The following is a 20057-nucleotide window of genomic DNA, read 5'->3' on the forward strand; positions in this document are numbered from 1 at the left end:
CTGGTTGTAGGTCTCCCTGGGTCGTCTTTGGTCTTGCTGCAAAGATGGCAGTACACTGAGACTGCTAGTCAGTCACATGAGAGTTGCCTGTAAGTTCTCAGTGTAAAACAGCCTTCGCTCTCCTTTAAAGGTACAGTACACACCTTCATAACAGGCAGCCACTGCATTAAAATCGGATAGATATCCCTCCCTAAACACTTCCCATTAGACTTTCTTTCCTCAAAACTAAATCAAATCAAATCAACAATCAAATCAAAGAAGAAAATGAACTCTTTACTGGGGGAAGCCTTGGAGCTCAGAAACAGTTTTCATATTAACAGACCAAATGCTTTAGCATAGCAGATACTAGGTTCCAAATGTTAATGTAACTCATCTTACAAAAATACCATATACTGTGTAAAGAAAAGCTATGTTTAGTATTTGGTAGATTTACCTTTAAACATGAATAAAATTCAGGAGCTAAAAGTAAACATATTAGTTAAAAGTTATGACAGACAGTGTAGATATACTTGATATAGAGCTATTTATGTTACACGGTGATAGTTCTATGCAAAACTCCAGTTCCTAGTGGGTTTTTTTAAAAATTAGGATTGAACCGGTGGATGTGGATGTGTGCGCCCTCCCTTAAACACTGAAAAGTCCATTAAATGTGGCAAGCATCCAGCACATTTAATAGATTGCCTGACAATTTTCAGACCTAGCTTCACACTATAAGCTGGCATTGAAGGTGAAGCCTAAATGTCATGAGTTGACTGCCTCGAGGACATTGGTTCATTTAGCTTCTTAAAAACTATTACATTTCTAACTTTACCCAGTTCTGATGGAAGCTTGCAGCCTGATCTCTTCAGATTTCCTGAATACTTCCAGTATTTTTGTACTTTACAAATAAAGTTACTTTATCAAAACCTGGTCACGAAGTGATTTAACAGAAGGAAAACATACTTTCCAGTAATTCACCTATGATGCTTCCAAATGGACACAGTGTCATTTTCATTTGGTTAGGCAGACAAAGGGATGGTAGCAAGCCAGGGAGGAAGGAAAGGTGAAAAATCGGGACAACGAACAGGTGAAAATAGGTTGACAGTGTTGAAAGCAACCCAAATCATGAGGGGGCTGGGGTGAGGAGGTGCACACATAACAAAATGCAACCTTCTCTGATTAGAGCACCATGATTTCACAGATATGTGCAAAATTCAGTTCTTATGGATATATAAATACTTGGATAACTTCAGACAAAAATAAAATGATCAAATACTGCACAATAATGATTCTATACGATTTGTCTTACCTTTGGAGTTCATCATCAGATGGTGCATATTTTGAAGTCACATCAGCAAGATCTCCAAAAATCTGTCGGTCATAGACAGTGAGGGAAGATAGGAGGATGAGTTCTTGCCAGGTGGAGCTTAGCAGGCAGGTGTAGTCTTTGATTGATAATTCACAGAAGAATGGCAATTTTTTGATCCAGCCAATTTGCCTGAAAAGTAACTCATCTGCCAGCCGGCAAAGTAAAGCAAAGAGCTCAGCCTGAGTTACCTTATACCTGTTAAAGGTGTAGATATTGAAACTCAAATTACAATCTTTGAAAAAGTACCCAATTACAACTGAATTTTTAACTATTTAAATATATCTTGACAAGTCCTGAAGTGGGTAGTTGCAATGTTTTATTTATGTTGTAAGCAGAATTTTATTCATACTTGACTGCAACATCTGCAATACAGTAATTTTGGTTAAAGTCATGGGCATAAAATGGGAATAGGGCATATAACATTTTTTTCTATCTAAGAAACCATTTACAATGTGCACTATCACAGACTTTCCATGATTTAAATTCTTAAAGGAGCCAAACAATCATAAGTAGGTCATTAAAAAAATTCAAAATCACTATGACTTTCAACAATGAGTTTAACAACTTCAGACTATGATCTCTGCCACATTCATCAGATCCCAACTCTTCTTTCCTCCTCCCCCATTTCCCAAAATTTTTACCAGCTTTTCTTTATAGGTTTTAGACATTATTTTCTCATTCTTGTTTTTGCTTTTCGAATGAGGTTATTCATTATTTTGCCATTCAGCCCGCCTCTGGTCCCATCTTTTGTTTCTTTGCTAGCTCTATTACCATTTCCTTTAGCTACATACAACAACTTTTCTGAAATTTAATATTTCTTATCATAGGATTTCCCTTTTCTTTCCAGCCTGCCTTATTTCACATTTCTAACTTTACCCAGTTCTGATGGAAGCTTGCAGCCCGATCTCTTCAGATTTCCTGAATACTTCCAGTATTTTTGCACTTTACAAATAAAATTACTTTATCAAGATCTAGTCACGAAGTGATTTAACAGAAGGAAAACATACTTTCCAGTAATTCACCTATGATGCTTCCAAATGGACAGAGTGTCATTTTGATTTGGCTAGGCAGACAAAGGGATGGAAAGGTGAAAAACTGGGACAATGAGCAGGTGAAAATAGGTTGACAATGTTGAAAGCAACCCAAATCGTGAGAGGGCTGGGGAATGGAGGTGGGTAAAGGACATAGAAGGGGGTATTCAGGCTCTAAAGTGAATGAACTCGGTATTGAGTTCTGAAAGCTGCAGAGTCCCCAAGCAGAATGTGCTGTTTTTCCAGCTTGCACTGATCCTCACAGGAGGCACTGCAGCAAACCCAAGACAGATGTTGGCCAGCCAACATGGTGGTGTCTGGAAGTGGTAGGCAACTGTAAGCTTGGGGTCATTTTCAGACAATGTAGGTGTTCTGTAAAACATTCACCTTGTCTGCCTTTAGTCTCCCCAATGTTGAGAAGACTATATTGTGAGCAGTGAATACAGTAGACTAGATTGAGTGAAGTGCAGATGAATTGCTGCATTACCTGGAAGATATGGCTGGAACCTTGCATAATGAAGAGGGAGGTGGTAAAAGGGTAAGTGTTACACCTTCCACGGTTGCTTGGGAAGTTGCTGTGGGGTGTGAGGAGCAGTGGAAAAAGCCTGAAATAATGACAAGGGAGGGGAGGGGAATATTTGTCTGGTGGTGGCATCTGGCTGGAGCTGGTGGAAACGTCAGTTTATGATCCTTTGGGTGTGGAGGCTGGTAAGAAGGAAAGTGAGGATTAGGAGACCCTAAAATTATGTGGGAATGAAAAGGGGTAACGGTAGAATTGTTGAGTTACTGTCAACCACCAACTCACTCACCTTTTCTCTCCACCCTGCATCATCAGCATAAATACAAGCTTTTGCTAGCAATAGTTCTCAAGGATCACTGGATTCAAAATGTTAACTCTGCCTTTTCTCCACAGATGATGCCAGATCTGCTGAGTTTGTCCAGCAGTTTCTGTTTAAGATCATCAGCCTCTAGAGTTCTTTATTTATCATAATTCTACCCTCTCCCTCCATTTCATACAGTTACTATATTCACCTGTAGTTGACAGTGTTCACTTGCACTTCAATAAGGCATTGGACGAGGTCCCAAATAAAAGGCTAGCCCAAAAGATAGGAGCCCATGGAAGGCAAGACAAGTTGACAAACTGGATCCAAAGTTGGCTTGCAAATAGGAGGCAAAGAGTGATGTGGAGAGATGTTTCTGTGACTGGAAGTCTGTGACCAGTGGTGTGCCATAGAAATTGGTGCTGGAGTCCTTTTTGCTTATTTTGAACATTAAAACCTTCCACATTCACATCCAAGTTATTATGAAGCTTGCAGATGACAGAAATTGGTGGCGATGTTGATAGTGAGGAGGATGGCCTCAGCTACAGTCTGATATTGATCAGTTAGAAAATTGGGCAGAGCAATGGCTGATGGAATGTAATCCTAATAAGTATGAGATGATGCATTTTGGGAGGTCTAATAAGGGAAGGATTTACACAATGAATGACAGGTTCCCTAAGGAATACTGAGAAACAAAGGGACCATGGTGTACTAGTCCACAGATCCCTGAAGATGTCACTGAAGGGATGCGGTGAAGGAAGCATGGTGAAGGGGATGCTTGCCTTCAATAGGTGAGGATAAAATATAGGAACATCAAAGTCTTGTTGCAAATTTACATACTGGTCAGGTCATAGATGGAATACTTCGTGCAGTTCTAAATGCCACACTATCAGAAGAATGTGATAGGGCATGTGCCCGAAACGTCGAATCTTCTGTTCCCTAGATGCTGCCTGACCTGCTGTGCTGTTCCAGCAATAAAGTTTCAGCTTTGATCTCCAGCGTCTGCAGACCTCACTTTCTCCTGCAGAGAAGATTCACCAGGATATTGCCTGGGATGAAAAGTCTCAGTTATGAGGAGAGACTGGACAGGCTGAGTTTGTTTTCCCTGGAGTAGAGGAGGCTAAGAGGGGATCTGATTAAGGCATACAAAACTATTGAAGGCATAGATAGGATAGATCATAAAAACATTTTTTTCCCCTCAAAACAGATGTGTTTAAGACCAGAAGACATACATTTAAGGTGAGAAGTAAATGGTTCAGAATGGATCAGAGGAAAATTGTTTTTCACCCAGAGGGAGGCAGAAAAATGGAACATACTGCTTGAGGGGGCAGAGGAGACAGGTTTTCCTGCAACATTTATGCAGCGATTGGATGAGCACTCAGAATGCCAGGGCATAATAGGTTATGTACCAACTTCTGGGAAATGGATTACTATAGTTTGATGTTTGTTGATTGGCATAGACAAGTGGGCTGAATGGCCTGCTATGACTATGACCTGTTCCAACTCCAAGGCACCTTTACTTTGATCTATGTTTTGTGCCTGTCTTTACCAGCTTCCTTTTCTCTATCCTACGACAGCTATCCATCATTCTGTAAAATACTTCGAGGAGCTTCTTTGTGTGTAATCAGTTCTATTGAAAAGCCAGTAACCATTGCTGTCAAAGCCCTTTCGTCCCTGTTTTGGATTTTTCAGAACATACTAAGCTATTATGGGATCCCATTGGTCCAGATTACCCCATGGGGCTCTCAGGACCTCCTGACAATGAAACATTTTAAAAACCAAAGCTACACAATCTAGGATCTGTGAACTTATTTACTTTCAAACTTATAGCTAATGAACTTATAGCTAATGGTGGTTCCTGTAATAATATGCAATTTGCTTGGTTGGGACCTCATTAACACACATTCCCAATGACTGTTTTAAACTTTTTGGTGAAGGTCATTGGAAGAAATTTGTAAAGAAGTCAGTAAGCAAAACAAGTGGCTTTAAATCACCTTAAATTTATTCATACAGGACAAGTGTAATTTGGAAGGATGGTAAAAATGCATTCACAGGTGCCTTTTTTAATATTTAGCAACATCTTTTACATTGCTCACAGTGAATCTCATGAAACATTTATCTTATGACAGCAGATGAATTGTGGTGTGGAATGTATTAGGCTGCTGCTAAGACTACATGGTATCAAACTCAAATTGTTAAGTATGAGGTCATACAGTGGACAAATATATATTGATTCCAGTGTTGTTGCAAAGTTTCATTATACATTAAAGTTACTAATTTGAGGGAGACATTTATTAATCGGAGAAACAGGAAATATGGACTGACTTATAGATACATAGAGATCAATTGTTCCAAAGAAAAAAAGTGTTGAAAGAATAGAATGAAATACAGGCTTTATTTTCTTTATATAAAAATAATTCAAGTACGTACTAGCCCTCAGTGCAACAACTTGAAGACGGAGCAAAATCCTTCCAAAGATTAATTACTTTATTGACATCCATTACCAGTATAATGTTTATAGAGTTTGACTTGTAAAGTTACCAAATTTAAAAAAAGATTAGGTTTCTTCATTTGCTGTTTTTCACCATAAGCATAAAAATGTTAGCACAGAAACACTATTTCAGTGTTACTTAAAATCACAAGCTTTCTGAGCGCTGCTTTCAACAGTGATCTTAAACTGAAGGAGCAGCGCCCCGAAAGCTTGCAATTTTAAGTAAACCAGTTGGACTATAACCTGGTGTCCTGTGACTTCTGACTTTGTCCAGCCCAGTCCAACACAGGCATCTCCACATCATACTTAAGTGCTAGAAGAGACAATTGTCTTACTTCCTATTTCAATGTTACATTAATTTATACTCACCCATCTTCAATCAGCATTGGTGTTCCAAGAGGTTCAAGATCTTCAGCTCCAACCAACTGGCTTACAAGAGTATGTGACTGAGGGTCTAGGTTACGAGGTTGTGGTGGCAACAGGCCTGAATGAGCAGCATAGTTAAAAAGGTGCGGCAGGTACTGATAGTGCGCAGTGACTGGTGTCCCTATGAACTGATCCCTGAGTGCAGTGTACCCATTCAGTTCCATGGATCTGCTGGAAAGGAAAGATGCATAGTTTGTGTCCATTCTTTACATCAACATAACGGACGAACAGGAGGAGGAGGAGGAGAAGATGGGGGAAGAGAAGGAAATGGAGGCGAAGAAAAAGATAACTAAACAAATGGAATTGTTCAACCCCAAAAGACTGGAAAAGCTTCCGAAACAAAAATTGAGAAAAATAGTGGTGGAATGAAAAATATCTCGCTATATATAGCATATAAAAGAATTGTAAGTGCCTGTTTAGTTATGGGTTCACTTTTTGTAATGTACAATGTCAGTGACAAGAACTGACTAGCATTTTTGAAGTACTCCATCTGTCAATAGTACCAGGGTTAAATTTGTATTCAAAAGTTGTATTTCACTGATCTAGAAAAATTAACTTAAACTAAACTGCAGCAACTAGGAAATTTAAATTTTACTAATAAATAGATCTGGAGCAAAATAAAACTAGTATCAGTAATGGTGACCATGTAATCATAGGATCATCACAAAAGATCCACCCATCCATCATTGATGCCATCCATATTAGGTTTTGCCTTACATGTATTTTCAGTCCACAGAAATGTCCTAACACTTAACTGTACTTTTCCACTGTACTCTATCAATACCATCAATTCAGGGGATTAAAGCTTGCTCATCAATTAGTGTACTTGGACATCTCAGGAGCAGCAGCAGGGACTCCAAAATTAGGAGCCAACTTAGTGAAGCGACAAGGCAGATGTACATTCACACCACTAAGAAGCAGTATTTTAGAGAGAATGCACAGCCAACAGATTGAAGCACTGCATTCTGCCACATCCAAACATAAATTACAGTGGACAATTAAGCAACTGATGTAAGAATGAGGCTTCATGAAGATCTTCAACCAGCTGTGCCTAGTGGATGACTAGTCTCTGCTTTCACCAGAGGGTGTCCCATCACAAAAGCCAATCTTCTGCCAATTCAACTCATTCCACTTGATATCAAGAAGTGGCTCAGCAATACGGCAACAGCAACTGTGTTGGAGACATGTATTCCAAGATAGGCCACACTTTTGGCCAGCCTGTTCCAATAGTTATAACACTAGCATCTGACATTGTAAAAAAATTGTCGAAATACTTCATGTCTACAAACAAAATGCCCAATTTGATCTAGCAAATCAGTGCCTGATTAGGCTACATCCAAACATCAGAAAAGTTATGGAACTCATCAACAGTGATATCAGATGGCATATTTGCAACATTAATGTACTCACCAGTACTCACTTCGTGTTGCATCAAGGCCAGTTGGCTCATGACCTCATCACAATTATGATTCAAGGATGGGCAAACAGCTGAATTATAGACGAGAGATGACTGCATACGACAGTCTTTTGACTAAGTGGAACATTAAAGGAAGTAGTAAAGTTGAAGCTAATTGGAATATAGGGGTAAACCCTCCAATAGCTGGAGTTATAACTAACATGAAAAAGGAGATAGTTACGGTTATTGGAGGCGAACCATCTCAGCTCCAGGACTTCACTGCAAGCGTTTGTCAAGGTGGAGTCCTAGGTTCAGTCATTTACACCTTTTTTATCATTAACCTTCACCTTATCCCGCACCCCCCAATATCAAAGAATAAGTGGAAATATGTGAGTTGATAGTTGCAGAATATTCAGTTTACAACTCTTCAGGTACCAAGTCTCTGTGCCCACGAGCAACAAGAACTGGACAACATTCAAAGTTGCACTGATAAGTGATATGTAACATTCGCTCTACATAAGGGCCAGGCAATGACAGCTCAAATGAGAGGAAATCGAGTCACCTCCTCATGACATTTAATGCCTTTATAATTGTTAGATACATCATTAAAGTTCTGGGATCTCATTGCCCAGAAATATAACTGTACTTGTCATAAATATTGCAGTACCCAACAGTTAAATGATTGCATATTACACAGATGCTCACTAGAATAATTCAGTCATAATACAGGATTAATAATTTAATCTTCAAAATACAGAATTAAAAGATCCCAGGCATTAAGTCATAATCTTGCTTCTACATCTAACTCAAAAGTTCCCACCTTGAGGAAGGAGTGGAAACAGGTGATGGTTGGTTGCCCTCAGAAATGCCATTGCCAGGGGAGCTATGATCACTATCTCCGTTGTTGCTCCATGAATTATTAGCTTCCTCCTCAAATTCTTGTCCAGACATAATTCTTTCAATTTCTTCTTCAGATATCTGAAATACATAGTAAAATATTCTTTAACTAGCTGCAATTATTAATAAGAATGAATATCTATTCAATTCAAAAATCATAGATAAATAAATGGGTGGGAAAGTCAGGAGAGTTGCATTGCAGTCCCATCACATTTTTTGTAAGTGGCTCAAATGGAAATAAATATTTATCAGTCATAAACAGTCACAAATAATTTTAGTTTAGAAATTCAAGGTAATGAGGCAATGGCCTAGTGGTATTACTGTGAGAAAATTACTCCAGGAACCCAGGTAATGTTTTGGGACACAGGTTTGAATCCTGCCATGGAATTGGTGGAATTTAAATTCATTAAAAATCTGAAATTAGGAATCTAATGATGACAACAAAACCACTGCCGACTGTTGGAAAAAAAAACCTATCTGGTTCTTTAATGCTCTTTAGGAAGGAAATTGCTGTCTTTACCTGGTCTGGTTGACATGTGAATGCAGACCCATAGCAATATTGTTGACAGTCAATTGGACAATTAGAGATGAGCAAGGAATACTGGCTTAGCCAAGAATGCCATATCCAATGAATGAATTTTTTTTTAAAAAAAAGATTCTACTCACCTCTTCCAAATGCAGTATTAGATACTTCATTGATATATTAAATTCTCAGTATTCATGTGAATGCCAGAAAAATGAAATGAAAATGGAGGAAAAACATGCTCAGATCGAATGGGGGTATTCCACAAAGAGGTGACCTCATCTTGTGTTTGTTCCAATGGGAAGAGTAGTGACAAGAGGAACTTGCACAACGGATGGATCACATCTTTTGCATGTGTCCCAAAGTGCTTCACAATTAATTATTCCAAAATAGAAAAAAAAGACATTATTCCATTATAAAAAAAGATGCAGCTGTTTCAGGTTATAAGGAAATATAGCTCAAGGACTATTTCTGTTCATTTCCCTAAACTGCAGTATTAGTAATGTATACATTTGCGTCTTTCTTACATTAAAACAGAAATTAAACAGTACTTAATAAATGTGGATTTAATTTGGTTGCTAATTGTAATGACATCATAAATTCAAAAGATTGTTCTGGTGAGTCAGTATGTATTTTCAAAGTGGACATGACAATAATTCTATGAGCTATACTGCCAAACAAAATATTGTACGTTTGTTCACAGTGCCATTCCATGCAGCATGCCAAGAGAAATTTAGTCCAAAGTTCACTTTAAAAACAAAAGGGGCATTTTAGTCATGATGCTTCATAATTGAATGTATATGGCGATCCAGCTACCACCTGATGTATGGTCATTTTGTATTTGGTGCCGATCCATAGTTCAGTTTTCATCTGCTGTTGAAAGCTTCCACCAGAAGTAAATGAGAGCTTCATAGTCACATGGCAGGAGTGATATAATTTAAACATAGATAGTATTTTCCTGCTTTTATGACAATGTATGTTTACACTTTAGTCAATGTAAAGTGGGAGCCCAGGATTGTTTGCTCCATCTTACATTTGATAGGAATCTACTACTCTGTGCCACTCCGTGGGTGAGGGGGATAGTCATTCAGCATAGAAACATGGCTCGCTATGTCCAAATCGACCAACAAACACCATGCTACACTAATACGACTTACCTGCACTTAGTTAAAAATCACAACACCAGGTTACAGTCCAACAGATTTATTTGGACATAAGCTTTTGGAGCACTGCTACTTCATCAGCATTTGTACTTACAAATAAACCAGTTGGACTATTAACTTTGCACACTCCAGTCAAACACCAGCATCCCCATATCATGGTTACCCGTACTTAGTCCACAGCCCATCATGCCCTGTCATTTTAAGTGCTCATCCAGATGTTTAATTGTTGCATGAGTACCTGCTTCCACCACTCTCAAGCAGCGTCATCCATATTTCCACGATCATTCCATTGACTCTGAATATCATATTTACTCATGAGTATGTTTGAGAAATTTCAGGACATGTTCAAGCAAATAACTTATTCCTTGGGTTAGTTAGTTTCAAATTGTGGTCCACATAGGTAGGAAAAGGGATGGGGATGTTAGGCAGAAATTCTGGGAGCTAGGGTGGTAGAGATAAAACAAACAGATTTGTTCTTTGGTTTATTACCCTTGCCACGTGCTAGCGAGGTGTGGAGTAGGGAGAGAGAGAGAGAGCAGTCGAACACATGGTTACAGGGACGGCGCATGGAGGGAGGGATTCAGATACCTGGATAGTTGGGGCTCATGTTGGGGTAGGTGGGACATCTACAAATGAGATGGTCTACACCTGAACCAGAGGGGTACCAATAGCCTTGGGGGAAATTTGCAAATGCACTTTGGGAGGGTTTAAACCAATTCAGAAGGGGAATGGGAACCTGAATTGTAGCTCTGGTGTATAGGAGGTTGAGAGTAGCGAGATCATGAATAAGGTTTCAAGGTCGCAAGAGTCCACCAGCAAGCAGGAAGGTGGTTTGAAGTGTATCTACTTCAATACCAGGAGCATCTGGGATAAGGTGGGTGAACTTGCAGCCTGGGTTCGTACCTAGGACTTCGATATTGTGGCCATTTTGGAGACATGGATAAAGCAGGGACAGGAATGTTTTTGTCTAATGTGTGCAGGAGGGTTTTGTGGCACAGTATGTGGATAGGCCAACAAGAGGCGAGGCCACATTGGATTTGGTACTGGTTAATGAACCAGGCCAAATGTTAGATTTGGAGGTAGGTGAGCATGTTGGTGATAGTAACCACAATTCAGTTACGTTTCTTTTCGTGATGGAAAGGGATAGGTATATACTGCAGGGCAAGAGTGACAGCAGGGGAAAGGCAATGATGATGCAGTTAGGCAAGATTTAGGATGCATTATATGGGGAAGGAAACTGCAGGGGATGGACACAATCAAAATGTGAAGTTTATTCAAGGAACAACTACTGCATGTCCTTGACAAGTATGCACCTGTCAGGCAGGGAGGAAGTGGTCATGCGAGGGAACTGTGGTTGAAAAAAGAAGTTGAATCACTTGTCAAGAGGAAGGAGGAGACTTATGTAAAGATGAAACATGAAGGTTCAGTTAGGGCGCTAAGTTAGCCAGGAAGGACTAAAGAGAGCCAGGAGGGGACCTGAGAAGTCTTTGGCAGGTAGGATAAAGCCTTCTATAGGTATGTCAGGAATAAAAGAATGACTAGGGTAAGATTAGGGCCAAAACTGAAAAATGTGTTGCCGGAAAAGCGCAGCAGGTCAGGCAGCATCCATGGAGGAGAATCGACTTTTCGGGCATAAGATTAGGGCCAGTCAAGGACAGTGGTGGGAAGTTGTGCCTGGACTCCGAAGAGATAGGAGAGGCGCTAAATGAATATTTTTCATCAGTATTCACACTGGAAAAAGACAATGTTTTCAAGGAGAATAGTGAGATACAGGCTATTAGACTAGACAGGGATTGAGGTTCATAAATCATTAGCAATTCTGGAAAGTGTGAAAATAGATAAGTGCCCTGGCCCAGATGGGATTTATCCTAGGATTCTTTGGGAAGCTAAAGAGGAGATTGCAAGGCCTTTGGCTTTGATTTTTATCTGCAGGAATAGTGCCAGAAGACTGGAGGATAGCAAATGTTGTTCCCTTGTTCAATACGGGGAGTAGAGACAACCTTGGTAATTATAGACCAGTAAGTTTCCCTTCTGTTGTGGGCAAAGTTTTGGAAAGGATTATAAGAGATAGGATTTATAATCATCTGGAAAGGAATAATTTGATTAGGGATAGTCAACACCGTTTTGTCGTGCCTCAAACCTTATTGAGTTCTTTGAGAAGCTGACCAAACAGGTAGAGAAGGGTAAAGCAGCTGATGTGGTACATATGGATTTCAGTAAAGCATCTGATATGGTCCCCCACAGGTTATTGCAGAAAATAGAGTCCTGGGATTGAGTGATTTAGCGGTTTGGATCAGAAATTGGTTAGCTAGAAGACAACAAAGGGTGGTGGTTGATGGAAAATGTTCATTCTGGAGTTCAGTTACTAGTGGTATACTGCAAGGTTCTGTTTTGGGGCTACTGCAGTTTGTCATTTTTATAAATGACCTGGATGAGAGCACAGACTTTCTGCTCTTAAAAAAAACACTGCTCCAGGCTAACTTAGTACCAATATTTTATATTTCTTAAATGTAATCAAGAGATAGATCTCAATAAATACATAATCAAAAAGAACCCAGTCTACTCACAATTGTAGATTTACAAAAAAGAACTGCAATGTCACACTTAAAAGCTATGCATTTATCAGCTGTGCTGTGAGCTCTCCCACACAGATTCCTCTAAGGTCAGCTGTGAATTTCATTGTTTGTTAATTCTTCTTAGATGCACTCTGATGTCTAGAGATACTTGAACTCAAACAGCAAAGGCAGTAGCTGTGCAGATTCACTGACCATGTGATTCCTGCCTTTGTCTCACTTCCTCCTTTTTAAAGTACTGCTGTTTTGATCTTTTTCTCCAAAAGTTCCAAAACAAAATGCAACAGCTTATAAAAACAGTAATTACTGCCCCTCGAATTCAAGGAAATCTGCTCCAATGCCTAAAATACCTCAAAAAAAAAGTTCTTACAGCCACAACTTTTCCCATCCTCCATCTTGGATTACCCAGAACAAATTTTCAAATTTTGTCTAAAGAACAGTAGCAAATCATGCGAAAGTTATTACCAAAGCAAGAAGATCTTCCCAAAACAAAAGTTACATAATTTAAATTGCTTCATCAATTGATTTCCATTGATAACTGGATCAGTGGTGCTGGAAGAGCACAGCAATTCAGGCAGCATCCGACGAGCAGCAAAATCGACGTTTCGGGCAAAAGCCCTTCAACTGACCAGAGTGCCATTGCACAACTGCCATAAATATATTTGGCCAAGCTGCTCAAAACACCAACAGATTCTGCTAAATAAATCAGATGACAATCAAATTATACTTGTGATTAAATTATAGAATGGATAGCATAAATACACACTTTACACAAGAACTACTACATTACCAGAGGATGTATACATTAAAGCAAAACAAAATAAAACAACTTAAGACAAATAATCTGAAATTCTTTTCTGTTTACATACACAGGCGCAGATTTTCAATCTTGAGACAGGAGTTGCACGGAGTCATTTCCTAACATGATAACCTCAGCTCCTGTCCAGTCTTACTTGCTCACACTATTTCCATGGTGGGGTGGCAGGGATGGAGGTGGGCACGTATCTCCTTTTGCTGGGACACAGACCTGGTTCTGTAAAGGCATTCAAATCTTAAGCCACCTCTCATATTCCACCCACCCATCCTCCCTTCTCATGTCCTATGCCCCCTCAGCCAGTAAAACCCATCATGAACAGAACTCATAAGTTATGGAATAACATTGGGAAGTTTTTGAGATGATAATGAATTTTTAAAACCTCCTCCAAAAAGTTTATCAACTGTTCAGAAAACTATCCAAAGCAAAACTCTCACTCCCTTTGACAGCTGTATCAACAACTCCTGCTAAACTACCTCTACAGGTGGGGTCTAGAAATTAACCAAGCATTCATAATAGGATTCCAAAATACCCACATGACAAAACCTCCAGAGCCAAACACAATAAAGCATTTTGTAGTAGTGTAGCAAGATCTCCCAGCCCTGATGGCGTGTATCAGAGGATCCCAAAATAAGTATCCACAGTGATAGTGGATGCAATGATTATAATGTTCCAAATATTCTCAGATTCTGGGGAAGTACTAGAGGAATGGAAAACTGCCAATGTGACACTGCTATTCAAAAAGGGAAGTAGGCAAAAAAAACCCAGCAGATAACTATAGGCTGATTAACCTAATATCTAATGTAGGAAGAATGCTGGAATCAATTACTAAGGAAGTAATAGCAAATTTGGAAAATTATAAACTAATTAAGCAGGGTCAGCACGGCTTCTGAATAATTTGTTGAGTGTTTTGAGGAAGTCTCAACTAGAATAGATAGAGGAGAACCAGTGTTATATGTGAACTTCCAGAAGGTGTTTGACAAGATACCTCTGAACAAGTCAAGTCACAAGAGCTGCTGGTATTGAAGGGAGTATATTGGCATGGATAGAGAATTGGCTGGAAACATTGATTGGGTTTAAGGGGCCCTTCATTAGGCTGGCAACCTGTGACAAGTAGGGTTACACAGGGATCAGTGCTAGCACCGCAACGGTTTACAATAATTTATTAATAACCTGGAGGAAGGAAGTGAATATACTGTAGCCAAATTTGCATATGACAAAAATAGGTGGAAAGGCAAGTTGCAAGAGGGATACAAACAGTTATTGATAGGTTCAAGATATAGGTTAAAGTGGGTAAAAAGTTGCCAAATGAGAGTATAATGTATGGAAAAAATGTATGGGAGAACAAAAGAACAGTATTATTTAAATTGATAAAAGCTGCAACACAAAATGAGTTGGTGGGGGACTTGTGCGCAAAACACAGAGCTAGCACACCGGTAATCGGGAAGGTTAATGTAATTTCGGACCTTCCAAGGGGTTTAGAGAATAAGAGTAGAGGCGTCTTACTGCAACTGTACAAGATGCTGGTGAGACAACATCTGGAATACTGAGTTTTGTAATCAGGGTCATACAACACAGAAACACATCCTTTGGTCCAACTCATCTATGCTGACCAGGTTTCCCCAAATTAAAGTAGTCCCACCTTAAACCTATACCCTATAGTTTTGAATGCCCCTACCTTGGAGAAAAGACCTTTGCTATTCACCTTAGCAGTGTGTCTCATGATTTTATAAGCCTGTATAAGGTCACCCCTCAACCTCCTTCACTTCAGGGAAAATAGTTCCAGCCTATCTCGTCTCTGAATTCACTGGATAACTCTTCTTGATTTTGTTTTCTTCTCTTTTTCCCTTCTGAGAGCATTGAGATTGTTCATCACTTTATCTAGTGCAGTGTTGGAAGACTGTTCACACCTTGTCTTCTCTCGAATCATTTCGATTGCACAATTCTTATCCACCTCCTTTCCCTTGCATGACTATTTCTATCTGTCCAAAAGCAAGTAACACTAACTGTAATGGTTTTTCATCCGAACATTGCACAATACCTCTGAAATTCTTGGCCGCTTCATTTTCCTCATGTCTATGTGGTCACCTCTAAAATGTATGCCAAAGACATCTTTACCATTTTCATTGAATGCTCCACGGCATTAGGCTTTCTGTCCAATATCAAACCTTTGCTCAAATGGGTACCACAAAACCTAAAGCCACTGGTTACAATTCTCATCATAGTTATTTCCCAAATGCCCTTGCTAAAGTAAATGTATTATCAGACTTCACTCTTTGAAAACTGCATGTATAGATATAAATATCTCAAGAGCACTTTATTAAAATTGCAATGTGTTTTGAATTCTAGAGTAGTGACAGGTACTTTCGCTATTTCACAATATGAAGTGATGATAGAATAAGAATTTAAAAGGAACCTAAAGATTCTATTTAACCATATAGTTCTTTATAAAAACAAGTTACATATCATCCAAATGCATTTCATACAGAAAACCTTTTACTCAAGATATACCTCATCTTGTAACACTTAACATTCCTTTCTTTGTATACTTCGAGGAGAAAGTGAGGTCTGCAGACGCTGGAGATCAAAGCTGAAACTTTATTGCTGGAACAGCACAGCAGGTCAGACAGCATCTAGGGAAAAGGAGATTCGACGTTTCGGGCACATGCCCTTCCTGAGGAAGGGCATGTGCCCGAAACGTCGAATCTCCTTTTCCCTAGATGCTGTCTGACCTGCTGTGCTGTTCCAGCAATAAAGTTTCAGCTTTTCTTTGTATACTGTAAACAAAATCTAAAGAAATAATTATATTGTATTTATTCATGAACTGTAAAAGGTAGCTCTATTTATCCTGGGTGTCTTCTTCTATGTAGAACTAGACAAGTCAACAAATGCCACATAATATTCCCAAAAGGCTGACAATTATTCTATAAATGAACAGGTGAGCTAGAACTAGAATTTTTCATCCAATCTTTTGAAAATATTGCCTAAATATGGATCTTCTAAAAGTATATTCCAAACATTAATGTACATACTAGTCTTGGATTTTAAAACATTCTTAAAACTTTCCAGAAAAGGTTTGAAATTGCTTTGGAAAATATCCTGTCGTAATAAAACAGAAGATGTTGACAGCCCCTCTTGGATAGCACAACATAGTTAAAAACAAAAGTGATTATAATCAAACACACAGGATAAGCGTTCAATTCAGATTCCCATGAGCTCTTGGAGTCTTGAGATTTTTAGATACCATCAATTTCCTGTATTTGCAATGTTCCTGTAGGAGACAATTAAATCATTTTTTAAAATTGTAGTTATGGGGAGAATTTCACAGTTCTAGCTGGTGGGTTTATAGGTGATGGCATTTGTAAAAACTTGCAAATAGCCTGCCTACTACTTATCTGCCTCTCCTCAACCTGTATGCCATACCATAACATGCAGTGAAGGCACTGGGCCAATTAATGTTTACCCTCCGCTCCTTTACAGGGGCACCCTCCTCCCCGGGTCATTCATACTCCAACGCTCAACACAGCCTCTCAAACCTAGCTCCCAACCCCTTCATTTCTGACTGGAGCCAGCTAAGTTCCACTGCTACCCCAAGTTGCCTTCAGTCTGACCTCCAGTATGTCCTTTACTTTGGCTCTGCCTGTAGTCGCAGCTTGGCCACTGTTTAAATTTGGGACTACAAAACACCTCTAAGTAGGGTCTTCCTCTCTCACAAATGGAGGAAGTCTCAGTCTTAGTCAATTAACAGCATGCTGTACATTTTTGTTCCACTTAAAGAAAAATATCCTTTCATTGGAGTCCGATGACAAAGTTCACTAGAATAATCTTGGGTATGGAAGGATTGTCTTATGAGCAAAGATTAAGCAGGTTGAGGCTCTGACTCACTAGAGTTTAGAAAAATGAAAGCTGATCTCATTAAGTCAAATAGGACTCTTCGGGGGCTCGACAGGGTAAATACTGACAGTATGTTTCCCCTCATGGACGACTCTAGCACTGGATGGCAGAATCTCAGAGGCATTAATTTAAGACTGAGATATGGAAGAATTTCTTCTCTCAGAGGGTTGTGCGCCTTTGGAACCTCTTGCCACAGGGGAGTTGAGAGCTCAAAGTCCCCATGTATATTTAAGACTGAGATAGGTAGATTCTTAATCAGCAGGGATATCAAGGGTTATGGAGAAAAGCCAGGAAAGTGGACATTAGGCATGTCAGATGAGCTAAGTTCCAATGGAATGGTAGAGCAGGCTCTTGGGGCCATACAACCTACTCCTGTTCCTATATGGAATCAATTTAGGTAAAGGGGCAGTACAAAGAGATCTGGGTGTTCTTGTACATCAGTCAATGAAGGTAAGCATGCAGGTACAGCAGGTAGAGAAGGCGGCTAATAGCATGCTGGCCTTCATAACAAGAGGGATTGAGTATAGAAGCAAAGAGGTTCTTCTGCAGCTGTATAGGGCCCTGGTGAGACCACACCTGGAGTACTGTGTGCAGTTCTGGTCTCCAAATTTGAGGAAAGACATTCTGGCTATTGAGGGAGTGCAGCGTAGGTTCACGAGGTCAATTCCTGGAGTGGCGGGATTACCTTACACTGAAAGAATGGAGCAACTGGGCTTGTATACCCTTGAGTTTAGAAGACCGAGAGGCAATCTGATCGAGACATATAAGATTATTAAAGGATTGGACACTCTGGAGGCAGGAAACATGTTTCCGCTGATGGGTGAGTGCCGAACCAGAGGACACAGCTTAAAAATACGGGATAGACCATTTAGGACAGAGATGAGGAGAAACTTCTTCACCCAGAGAGTGGTGGCTGTGTAGAATGCTCTGCCCCAGAGGGCAGTGGAGGCCCAGTCTCTGGATTCATTTAAGAAAGAGTTGGATAGACCTCTCAAGGATTGTGGAATCAAGGGTTATGGAGATAAGGCAGGAACAGGATACTGATTAAGGATGATCAGCCATGATCATATTGAATGGTGGTGCAGGCGCGAAGGGCAGAATGGCCTACTCCTGCACCTATTGTCTATTTCTTCCCATCAACTATTCCGTCGCTTCAAAAAGTTGACACAATGACTGCACTATCAATCATAGAGGGAAATTGACACATTGAAATCGTAATCTCAGTACTCTTGAATTTATTTCACTGGATAAAGTGGTCTAATGCAAACACACAGTTTCACAATATATGTCAATTTAATTGTCAATTATGTTTTCCAAGCAAAGTACCATCATTATTCACTATATGAAATACATATTTGACTTATCCACCATTACATAACAATATGCAGTGTTATCAACACCTTTTGAAGTTGCCCGTCAAAAGGTTCTGATTCAAGACTAGAATTCCTCCAATGTTCATGCCTCTCCAAGATATAATGAATCACATTGAATTGAATTAGATTTATTGCCACATGTGCTCAACGAGTGCAGTGAAAAGTTTATACATCACGATTTATTGTACCTAAAATGGTGCTAAGATATCGACACACTGCTTCCTTAGTTATAAGATCTTAGAAAATAGAGAAATAAAATGTCTCACATTGCAGAAATAAAAGTCGAGAACAGCAGTCTTCCAATCCATACCAAGCTGAAACCTAGCCTCCAGTCTGCACTGGGCCCTGGCTCCAGCCTGAGCTGGGCTTCACCTTGAGGATCATGAAGCTGGAAGATTGCTCTGGTATCGCCTCAGGACGAGGTGACCATGCTGAGGCCATTCCAAGCTGAGAGACTGCCACTACTGCAAGCTGGGAGGTCGCCATGTCAGAAAAACCCCATATAGTGTCTGTGCTGAGGCTGAGAGCCGGAGGATGGGAGTCAACCAGAGGCCAGGGGTCTGACTCCGTAGATATAGTGGGGTGATCTTATGTGCCCAATTCCACAAAACAGTAAGGAAGAATGGGATTGCTGCATAATAGGCTCATGAACTGAACCCTTATCCTGAGGTCACAAGGATCCCACTTGATTGGAATGGGAATACTGGAATACACAATGCTTGACATTTCTGTTCTGATATGGACAAAGGATATCAAAAAAGCCAAGACATACCTTTGTGCAGTTATGTCAAATCAAAGAGTTTACACAAGAAATTTGATAAATTTTGACTTTAGAAAATTAACTTGATGCTGTGCAAAAGAATTACTCTAAAATTAAACAAGGATTTCTTTTAGGTTGCAAACAGACATCACACCATATATGCTTTTTAAAAAACTAAACCAAGAAGTCCATTGAAAAGAGTTAGGCATTGCCTCAGCAAATCTCATCTTGTGGTGTTGTAATTTCAAGGAGAAAGTGAGGTCTGCAGATGCTGGAGATCAGAGCTGAAAATGTGTTGCTGGAAAGTGCAGCAGGTCAGGCAGCATCCAAGGAACAGGAGAATCGACGTTTCGGGCATAAGCCCTTCTTCAGGAATGAGGAAAGTGTGTCCAGCAGGCTAAGATAAAAGGTAGGGAGGAGGGACTTGGGGGAGGGGCGTTGGAAATGCGATAGGTGGAAGGAGGTCAAGGTGAGGGTGATAGGCTGGAGTGGGGGGGGGGCGGAGAGGTCAGGAAGAAGATTGCAGGTGAGGAAGGCGGTGCTGAGT

General features: G+C 39.9%; 1 protein-coding gene across 8 annotated transcripts in view; it reads right to left on the reverse strand.

Moving 5' to 3' along the window:
• Positions 1-20057, reverse strand: part of LOC122564841 (nuclear receptor subfamily 6 group A member 1) — a 371801-nt gene that overhangs the window by 31924 nt on the left and 319820 nt on the right. For 7 of the 8 annotated variants that reach the window (XM_043720165.1, XM_043720172.1, XM_043720170.1 and 4 more), the window contains 3 exons: positions 8334-8491; positions 6061-6288; positions 1289-1543 (listed from right to left, as the gene is read on the reverse strand). In XM_043720165.1, the coding sequence (XP_043576100.1) occupies positions 1289-1543; positions 6061-6288; positions 8334-8491 (641 nt within the window). The remainder of the gene's footprint in view (positions 1-1288; positions 1544-6060; positions 6289-8333; positions 8492-20057) is intronic. The other variant, XM_043720166.1, reaches the window with a different exon arrangement.

Source organism: Chiloscyllium plagiosum, chromosome 30 (assembly GCF_004010195.1).
Source record: "Chiloscyllium plagiosum isolate BGI_BamShark_2017 chromosome 30, ASM401019v2, whole genome shotgun sequence".
NCBI lineage: Eukaryota > Metazoa > Chordata > Chondrichthyes > Orectolobiformes > Hemiscylliidae > Chiloscyllium > Chiloscyllium plagiosum.